The sequence below is a fragment of the Mixophyes fleayi genome, chromosome 3, assembly GCF_038048845.1.
Source record: "Mixophyes fleayi isolate aMixFle1 chromosome 3, aMixFle1.hap1, whole genome shotgun sequence".
Lineage (NCBI taxonomy): Eukaryota > Metazoa > Chordata > Amphibia > Anura > Limnodynastidae > Mixophyes > Mixophyes fleayi.
Genome location: NC_134404.1, coordinates 125,021,841 through 125,032,902, shown reverse-complemented (window position 1 = coordinate 125,032,902; position 11,062 = coordinate 125,021,841). Strand labels below are relative to the sequence as shown.

Genomic DNA, 11,062 nt, shown 5'->3' with positions numbered 1-11,062 from the left:
ACCTTATTTTTTAGCTATGTGATATCACTTCCTGCACTAGAACTGTCCTTGATTCTGAACAAGGTCATTACTGAGAGAGTAATTGTGGGTACAGTGATGCTGCAAATGGCAAGTAGATATAACTGGAGTTCCAGTATTAAACAAAGTGACATACTTCAGCTGATACCACAAGGTGCACACATCAAATCGTTGCTTTTGGAACCACTATGGCAAATAAATGAAACGCATTTTCATTAATGTAAAAAAAAAAATCATTTATTGAAAAAAGATTATCATAATAAACATGATGAAATATGGTTCGTTATGTTAGCATACACTAATTCAAATCCCGATTGAAATTTGAATAACTTGATCATTCATCCTTGTAAGAAGGTTGAAAATATCAAGTTGAAACCAGACAATATGGACTCCTATTACATTCTAAAAAAAAAGAAAAATACAGAACATACAACATGTACTATTATAATGGCAGTGATGTCTTTGAATTTATTAAACTCTATTGATGGAACAGGCAACCAGTGGTTATCCAGCTTTTGCTATTGCACTACAACCAATATTATCCCACCAAGAGGCTGAATGAATAGAGTTGTAGTTGACCAACATCTGGGCAGACTCTCCTTTCATTCTCTCATCAATGCTCCTTGGCATATTAACAGTCTGCAACATTATCGTCAGTGTTCAAATAATCTGTACATGGACATTGTAGATGTACTGTACAATTATATTCCACAAACTTCCAGAAAAGCTGGGTAGCAATGTCAACACTAGGCTTCCAGCAAAGTACTGACAAGAACACATGTATATGTTGTTAATCTGCATATGTTCTAGGTGACTCAACAAAGGTTCAAACATTTGCCAATGAAAATTATAGTAACTATGTAAAGAAAATGTGCTCCCCATTGCAAAAAGAGTCGTACACACTGTCGCGTTCCGCCACAGACAATGTCAAAGAAATTCTGGTTTGTATTTGGGATCATCCTGTAGCATGAGCAAACCTGAAACAGGGAATGTACTTTCAAAAGTGGGAGTAAGGTAACGTTTCCTTCTCCATGGACGAGAACAACATATTCAATAGTTATCTGAACATTCATATAGTAGCTGTGAACAGTTTAACAGAAGCCACTGGTAAATAATTATATAAAACACAATGAATCTTCTGTGAAAAGCGAAGGCTTCTGGAGAATACAAATTGAAAGACAATTTAATGGAATGCGACTCTGGATTTTTATCTGCTGTTTGGTTTACTGTTTTACAAGGTCATTATATTACAAAAAAAAATATCCCCAAGAAAAACAAAATAGTCTCCATCTGGATTTGAGACTACAGAAACAAAGTTCTCATTAATTTTGTTGGCCACAGTTCATAAAATAATTCTGCCGGTTTCTTTAGCATTTCATTAAACGCAATAAATAGTTACTTAGCTCCATTTAACTATGAAAAATGAGCTTTTTGTCCCATAATTCCTTATTATGCAAAACATAACCTTTGAGATTCTGATATGTAAAAAGTGCTTAATAGTGTGTATTGGGCATTAATTACTGATTCTGAGCATACTATTAATGTAGAAATGCATTTAGTGGCCTTTTAGCAGGATTTGCAATGTTCTGTTGTGCACCCCAACAGTGATAAACATTTCTGTTTTGAAGCCTATTTTGTCTCCTAAGCAGTCGCTTGCTAAGGAGTATACTATCAAGATGAATTCCAAGGTAGTTTGTGATCTACTATGCAATGTCTCACTTAAGGTTAAGGTTTGATTTTGTAAAATACAGCTCAATTCTTATATTAATTATTGCCATCTATTTACTCTCACACTAAAACGGCTTGTATCTGTGTGAACCTATTATTAGACCAATACATTGAGTTGCTGGTAAAAGAGCTGATAACTGGGTGTGTTTCATGGTGGCAATGGGAAAGGAGATTGTGAAGTCCCAGTGAAATACACAGCTGGCTTTGCTCTGCATTTAAATTACACATAGTCTTTTCCTGTAGAAGGTGCGTTTTTGTTGTAGGCCCGTGGTGGTGGGTACGATGTTTCTCTTCTGGGACAGGAACAGCAGAGCAAAGCCCCTCCTAAGATTGCCAATGCAGCAGCAGCCCAACCAATAAATAAAGCTGGACCGAACTCATACCTGGAAGAGATTAAAAAAATAATTATTTGTCAGTGGTCAGTGGTCTTTGATAACCTCCTCCTTATCCCCATTGTCTGCTAACCACTTTCTCTGGCGTTCTTTCTCAGAGCCACATGAGCTTTCAGGCTTAAACTTTGTAGAATTCTGCAAGAACATGCAGCACTCTCTTAGACCTTTGGCATGGTTTCTGAACCTAGCACTGGGTACTGCCTTCATGTATTATTATTATTATTATTATTATTATTATTATTATTATTATTATTAATACCATTTATTTATATAGCGCCACTAATTCTAGAGCGTTGTAGAGAGAACTCATTAACATCAGTCCCTGCCCTATTGGGGCTTACAGTCTAAATTCCCTAACATACACACACACACAGAGAGACACACGCACACACACAGACACACAGACTAGGGTCAATTTGTTAGCGGCCAATTAACCTACCAGTATGTTTTTGGAGTATGGGAGGAAACCGGAGCACCCGGAGGAAACCCATGCAAACACGGGGAGAGCATACAAACTCCTCACAGATGAGGCCATGGTCGGGAATTGAATTCATGACCCCAGTGCTGTAAGGCAGAAGTGCTAATCACTTAGCCACCTTTAGAAATCCTGCTTTAGTACATCTCCTCATCTATGGACACACAATAATTAATGATCTTTAAAAGAGGATTTAACACTGGAAAGTATGTAAAATGAGTATTGTGTCAGCAGGGATAACCAGAGAGTCTGGTGCTGCATGACTGATGTCATAAACTTGCTTCATCCTTGCATGTTTAAGTTATATTGTTTGTTTACTAATGTCAACTCATAAAAAATGCTGAATGTAATTTTATGCACCAATGGAGGAAACCCAAGTGGACCAAAAAGAAAAGTTGGAGTGCAATGTATTTAAATTAATTTCCATATGAACTTACTTGGCGTTGGTTGGGGTAAATGAATTGTAGAATTCCCTGGCGATTTGATTTCCATACCAGGCTGTTGCAATAAGAGCACAGAGCCCTAGAAGGCAAAATATATTTCAGTACAGGTGAGGACACAAAATAACTAGAGCCCGGCATCTCTGACTGTTATCCATTATAAACCATGTGTGACCCACTCACCTTAATCTTTTATATGGTATTGTATATTCCTGTAAGATTCTATTTATCTATGAAATAAGTGCTTCTCATTGGAATCGACTTTCCTACTCTTCAGATTTCTTACATCCGGATAACTCTACATATAATTCAGCAGTATCTTATATTTTGTTTGTACTTAAATGGTAACTACAAGCATTTCAACTAGTACATTATATATCTGTCATTGTAAGACCAACACATACTGTATTTCTGCACCTGACTTCACTACACAGCCTTATATCTATGAAGGGAGCCACAAAATAATTAGTCTTACCAGCAATAATGAAGAGGACACCACCGACGATTCCAACCTTGGCTTTCTTCACTTCATCATCCTGAAGACAAGTTAAGCATTTCATCCCCACTGCAGCAATGCAAGCTGCAAAGAAGCCCAGCAGAATCCCACAGATCATCAGTGCTCTTGTGGCCTGCAAACTGCCTGAATAAAGAGATGATTGTTGACAAATTACATTCGTATATAGCTACATACAATGCATGAAATGATCACTGAACCTTTTTACAGGACTAGCATTGGAAACATTATAGACAATTTAAGAGACAGGTCAACAATTGCAGTAATCAGTTATCCTGGGTTATCATCTGCACTTATAGATATATGCAGGGCTTAATTTGTGATGAAACAAAAGGAACGCAGTTCTGGCACTTATTTTTATGTTTATTGTCCTCCCAGCAGATTTAGGATAGATATTTTGATGTATACTTTTTTTTCTGTGTTCAATTTCTTTTTTTAAATACAAATGAAGCACTGGAGACACATACATTTAAAGTAATATCTTACTACTTTATAGGAACAAATATTTGTTTAAAGGTTAAACAGACAAACAATGTTATCTAGAAAATATTCCACACAAGATATTGTAGGATACATACATAATTCCTGATTTATATGTTACATGATGTCTGGTCGAGATCATACATCCGCATTCCGCAGTGTGCAGGTCATTGCTTTATATATATATATATCTGTTATATGCAATTCTTTTTGCCTACAATCACTAAAGTTGTTATATGTGATGCATAGGCAGTGTTTAAAACTGTTATTTGGTGCATTCACAGAACATTGGTGAAGAATACCTTTAAATAGTTACATCTTTCAAAGAAGGGGCCCTACATATTCTGAAAGCTGGAGTCCCAATTAATCACTGAGTTTGGGGGTCATTAGAACTGATTTGTATTTGTAACTATCACTTTATTATGTTTGGCGGTCCTGCTATTATTTTAGTAGCTAACTGGTGTTTTTGCAGTATGTTTCATCCCGGATTAGGTGACCATGTCATAACAGCTTTGAAAATCTTCTTGTTTTGAATTCTCTGCCAAGTCCTAACTTGAAAAGTAGCAACATGTTTAACTCATAAGCAAGTTTAAGCCTGACAATGTGTTTTCTTTGTAAGTTCATCCAAATGTTCTGTTCCTAAGCACAACTCTGTAATGCATGAAAACCCTCCCCCGCGAATATTAATCATTTCATGCAGGTATATATGTCTGTGGCACTTTCTTCAGACATTACATTTGATTGCATTTCCTTAAAGACAAATACAAGTTATGAACATGAGAGTCTGGGCCAGATTACTATTTTGGAACCCCGGCTTTACCAACCTTCTGGGTGTTATGTGAGTGCCATCAGGACTGGCTATGTCTGCATGGTAGTAGAACACATGGGTTTTGTACTGCTCATTTATGCAGTATTATGACCACTTGATGCAGCACAAAGATGAAACATTTAGACAGGTCCTCCTTGTCCCATATTTTGTGGGGGAACTACTTTTAGCTCTTAGAAAGGGTTAAAAACAGACCTAAAGCCTTCATGAGCCAAAGGAAACATGTGCTAATGAATTACATTTCACAAGCACATTTAAACTGCTAACATTTTGCTATATATTTCTTACAATTTTAGTGTAAACACTACCATTATTTTTAAAGTCTAAAGCACCAGAACAACATCTGTAGGGACAAATTAAAACCTAAACACATAAAGATTCTAAAAAGTTGGCTTAACAGCAAGTGACAACTATATAACTCATACCCATATATGCAGCTGTCATACAGGCCAAATGCAACCCTCAATATTAATAACTGGCCTGGATTAGAAAGGCACCAAGATCAACACTATGGGGTATATATACTAAACTGCGGGTTTGAAAAACTGGAGATGCTGCCTATAGCAACCAATCAAATTCTAGCATTCATTAATTGCGTTCTGCAAAATGAAGGCAAGAATCTGATTGGTTGCTATAGGCAACATCTCCAGTATTTCAAACCCACAGTTGACTAAATATACCCCTATATGTCACTTCCAGATTCACTTTGTAAATTTATTTTGGCAAATCATTGTCCGTGAGAACACTCTAAATGGATGAGGTAACAATTTGAAATAAGTTTGTTCTCATGCGTTTGACAATGACTTTGCCCCTGGTTATAGCTAACAAAGATCTGCATGTTCAACACTACCACTCAGGGCTCGTTCATAAATATGCACGGAAAAATGGCTAACAAATCATGAAATCTAGCCTGCACTTTAGACTAGTTTTAATGATGCGTGTTTAATAACTTGTCAATTTTCTTTTCACACATTGGGTTCACACATGAGAAATAGACTGTTTAGATTTCTAAAATTTTACAAGCACCATTACAGTTTTAGAACACAATGGTGGGAATAGCACCATTCACTCTTATGTGACTTATTTTAAACACACTTTTCATGCGCTTTCAAAGCATGAATAACACACAAAAAAAAGTGTATAGGTGTGAAACAGTATTTTAGAGCACAATTTATTAAATTATGGTGACCTCTAGGAATAGGATAAATGTTTGGAGGTCACATCATTCTAAATGTGATCAGATTTGGTCAAAAATGTTCAAACTGTAAGAAAACTCTGCACGTGTGGGTAGTTTATTTTAAGGTAGAGAAGTACATACATACTTTGAATATAATTCTATAATCTACAAAGTAACAACTACAGTTGTCAGTTGACTACAATCCTGAATCTTTACTAGTTACATTATAGATAAGTGAAAACCATTGTTTTATATCCATAGCATTTTTACCTTCATATCTGACATACGTGCTTCTGACAAGTAAGTTAGTTATCTGGGAGAACTGTCACAGCACACGTTTATACTGTTTCATCACAGTGTTGATTCTTCTATTTAATTTAACGGTCCCCTGGCACTAGCAGCTAAAAGAATTGTGAAAAATGAAACATTAAGCTTAAAGGTCATTTGGGTGTAACATAGTTTAAAGCTCTGTGTGGTATCTCTCCCGCACACAGTGTAACTGTCAGTCTAGTGCAGAGTCAGTCTGGGAGCTGTCTCTTTTGGAACCAGTAACTTAAGTTTGCCTTTTAGCTACTGCCCCACCCTAACTGGGATCCCAAAACAAACAGGCAGCTGGAAGTATATATTCGAAACATATCAGATCAAGGCTTTTTTCAATTTACCTAACAGTTTAAGGTTTGTTTGTTTTTTTTGAGAAAATCAAATAATTCAAATATTATAGCTTAATGCACCTATGTTTTAAATGATACTCCTATTTTTAGCATGGAAAACGCAAAATGATTATTTCGCCAGACCAGACCCATAAACCATCTGTATTAGCATGAATAGTGGGACTAGATTTGTCTGTCTTGTTGTATTTGAAATCTGAATGGAAGCAATTAAATAGATTCTTCCATCTATTAAACATGTTCCCTCCCCCCTCTCTACTTATGACCTCTCCCACCCCATACTGGTCATTTGTTGCTCCTGCATGATAATGGATTTGAGGGGTCTGTAGACCCATATGTATATGTAAACCTCCTGTGACAGGTTTCTCTATAATATGCTATGTAATCTAGCACATTGTAGTGTATTAGATAGGTAGCAGAGCTATAAAGCTACGTGGAAATACATATATCCTGGTCCATCAAATCCATTACCACCTAGTCTGGGAAAAGGGAGATTATCAGCATATAGAGTCTGGATTGCGATAGGTAATAACATATTAAAATAATAAACCATTATGGTGAAGTCACACATGTGAGGATTTATTTACTGAAGAAATACTTTAAAGAGCCTACTTCATGCCACGGGGGTTTCCTATTTTTCTGACTAAAACAAAATCCCTATATATCACTTGTTCTAGCAGTGATAAGGTTAACATGGTATATTCCAGGTGGAATGTTCTACTGGGACAGCAGCCTACTCTGTTAATTCTTGTCTTTTATGTTAGGGAGGAGAACTGCTTTGTAGAAAATATGCAGCTCTCCAGGGCGACTGCTTTGACGGGCCTGATCTTGTCTACAACTAGAATGTAAGAGGAGACGTGCTCAGTATTGCCCAGATCGTCATAGAAAGAAGAGGGTGTAAAGCAACCATTATTGTAGTCTTTGTGCTGCTTAATGTATAAAGATCAGCAGTCCTGATTGAAGCCAGCTTTGCCGTCTCAGGCCACAAATAACTGTATTTTATGGATAAAAGACACCTGACAATTGTTTAGTAACAGAGCACAGTTAAAGTTTAATAACGGTTTCTTTAAAAACACATTATACATATGAGAGCGTTTCAGGCTGACACTTTTATTGCCATGTGCTGTATAATTGCCCCACAGCTTCTGTGTCTGCTGTAATAATTCTTATTTAGCAAGCTTGGTAAAAGCATGAAGGCTCATGTCTGGGCTGCTTAGCAATCGCCTCCACATGATGAATCTTGTCCAGTCACTGATGGGCACATTTTGTCAGCAGTATTTATGTTAACATGGATAAATAGAATACAGGAATTTAGCGTTATGGAAACTGAACATTGTGGAGAAGATGGAGAAGAGATGAATGATGAGGATATAGAGGCCTATTTATCAAAGTGCCACTTACCACAGCGATAAAAATCTCTTATCACTGCAAGTTATCAAATAAATATCTTACCTAGGCAGCTGGCTTTACCAATACGAATATGAAGGAGCTGGCTAGCCAGCTTCCACATGTGTAGTGGAACTAAAAGCCTATATCTGGACTTTCAGTTCCACTAATTAAAAAAATAATAATGCAAAAACTTTAAATTAGATACAAAATAGTAAAAAATTGAATGTATTTTTTTTAATGATTTTCTTCTGTTATCACCATCCTGAGAAGGAAATAACAGAACAAATATTGTGATGGTGCAAGTTAAATAGGCTGAAATATGCAAATGCTTGAGAAAGCTTTTGCAGGCAATTATCGGCAAATCTATCCGCTGGTGAGAGTTACTGCCGGGGACAGCAGTACTATCACTGCCTGGAACCCTTTGATGTATAGGAGGAAGTAATAAAAAGCTATACCGCCATGGATAACACCCGCTTACTCCTATAGTAGGACTTTCCCTTTGATAAATCCCTACCACAGAGTGAAATATTAAATAGCTCTAGATTGGTCTACACTTCTTTTCACACTTGTTTAATAACATGATACAAAGAGGAATTATATCATTTAAACTAAATTATGTCAACTTAGTCTGATTATACCAGACTACTAAAATCTGACATCTGATTGGCGTCTAGGTGTTAAAGTTACATCATTGCTCTTTGATGATGCTATTTAATAAGAACTTGACTCGCCCGTTTATTTTCTGCTCACTGATGCTCTCTCGCTACTCACTTGCCTGAAGTCACAGGTCATGATGTCAAGAACTAAATGCATTTATGCTATGAATACAGTCATACATGGCATGTTGTCAATATTATCTAGTAGTTAATGTTGCCAGTTTTCTGGTACAGACAGATAATGTCATATAAATGAAGATCTAAGGACATTTGTCAGATGAAATGCTATGGTATAGATACCGACATGATTCTAGTAGCAAAGTACCAAGCTCTGCACACTCTGTAAACGTAATGGCCAGTTAACCGCTACCTAATAATAACTTACATTTGTAAAACAACACTGTCTCAAAATATCATCCAAACAAAACTTTCAGATAGGAAAGCTGTGTTTACCTTTCTGCAAAGAACAACACACAGTCCTGATTCTCTGTAAAGATTACCCTAGTCTTACCTAAGGTTGTCTTCATATGGAATAGCACTGTGTGTTCATTTAGAGTGTTTAAAGCTCAAATGATAAAAAATATTAAATATGTGAAGCTTGCAGATCAGTAAAGGGTTAACCATTTGGGTAGCATATAAAAACCAAAATCCTGGAATATAAAATGAAAAAAAAAATAATCAATAGAACTTAAAAAATTTAAATTATCTGGTACTTAGATCGGGATGCATAAATTTACTCAAATTGTGGTTACACCAAGACCCTATTACAGCCTACCATAAATTAAAAGTATTATATATATATATATATATATATATATATATAAATTGATCTAATACGTACATAATGTAAGCAAGAATACAGTACAGTCAATTGTTGCTTTGATTATTTATTTTTATTTACACCCTAAGCTAGCATTAATCAACAACAGTCAGAGAGCCACAGATCACTGGGATTCAAACCATAACTCCAGTCAGGTTACTAGGATAATGGATATAGGTGGGTCAATCACGCATATCAGCTTGGAAATGGTGTCAAAATTCTTCAAAACGAATGTGCGCTTTAGACGTTTTTTTAGTGTTGTGGTTTTTCACACTCTTTTCATGCATGGAGCTTCACCAACACAGTCTGGTGGCGCATGGTAATGCATGAGAAATAGGCTATTGTCATGTTCAAATATTAAATGTGGAATTACAATATTAGATCACAAAGGAGGGGGGCATTTACTTTTAGTAACATGTGGAAAGCAGACAAAAAGCTGCTAGCTGGGAACGAGTGCTATTTACTTTGCTTACTTTATGTAAGCAAACGTCTGTTAATAACTTGAAGCTCAAATTTACTTTTACCTCACATGATTACACTTGGGACCAGATTTACATATGTAATAACTGTGAACTTTCACATGACTTATTTAGCAAATCAAACAAATGTAGTGACATTAACAATTTTTCTTGAACGTCCTATTATTTAGGTAGCAAAATGATATATTTGAAACAAATATAGTTGATTATAGATAGCCATACTTAATTTACTTAACTGCACCATACCAAATTGTATTTGTAGGGAATGGGAATTTGGTTCTGTTACTTCATGAGCAACTATATTTTTAAAATAGTTTTCTATAATTACCTACTTAAAATATTTCATATGAATTTGGATAAAAACAAAACTAAAACAAATATCACATTAATATGCTTAAACCTGGTACTTACTTGGCAACTTCAGCAAAGAATCATAAGATTTGCATTGCATCTGTCCTGTGCTCTGCATGACACAGGACATCCACAGTCCTTCATAGGTCACTTGCGCTGTGATGATGGCATCTCCGGAAAAAGAGGACATCTTCCATTGGGGAATAGCTACTGCCACTATAAACCCAATCCACCCTATGCAAGCCAAGGCAAATCCTAGCATTTGTAAGCCTGAATTGGCCATCTTCTGCAATTGGTATTGCTTACAAGTAGTTCTTCTCTGTAATGTAATTAGGATAAATATCTAAGTATAAAATAGATGCTAAAAGAACTTTCACCTATTGTATAGTGTGTGTGTGTGAGGAGTGGATTAGTAGTCTGGCAGTCTAACACCTATATGAACAAAATTGTCTACCAGCCTTATTTAAACTCTTTCAGATGTCCACCTAGTGGCATTCCATGGAACAACATAGACAAAGTAGTCACTCCCATTGCACAATTCATCATCCTTCACCTCCCACCACTGCTTATGACACCACATTTTCTGGGCTGCCTTTGGTTAGTGGCTAAGTTGATTCCAGCCTTAAAGTCATTGTTTTGGGTCTCATCC

The 11,062-nt window shown here is 36.2% G+C and overlaps 1 protein-coding gene across 1 annotated transcript; it reads right to left on the bottom strand.

The window, feature by feature from the left end:
• Positions 1-237: 237 nt before the first annotated feature.
• Positions 238-10,861, bottom strand: CLDN1 (claudin 1). Its single transcript, XM_075202298.1, has 4 exons — positions 10,474-10,861; positions 3,529-3,693; positions 3,051-3,135; positions 238-2,129 (listed from the first exon to the last, which is right to left on the bottom strand). Exons 1-4 carry the CDS (start codon positions 10,694-10,696, stop codon positions 1,967-1,969), a joined length of 636 nt encoding a protein of 211 aa, XP_075058399.1. The 5' UTR covers positions 10,697-10,861; the 3' UTR covers positions 238-1,966.
• Between the last annotated feature and the right edge of the window lie 201 nt (positions 10,862-11,062).

Coding starts and splice junctions, on each gene's coding strand:
- CLDN1 (XM_075202298.1), bottom strand. CDS start 10,696: ATGGCCAATTCAGGCTTACAAATGCTAGGATTTGCCTTGGCTTGCATA. Junction 3,136..3,528: donor TGTCCTCTTCATTATTGCTG/GTAAGACTAATT, acceptor TTTGCCTTCTAG/GGCTCTGTGCTCTTATTGCA. Junction 2,130..3,050: donor TTTACCCCAACCAACGCCAA/GTAAGTTCATAT, acceptor AATCTCTTCCAG/GTATGAGTTCGGTCCAGCTT.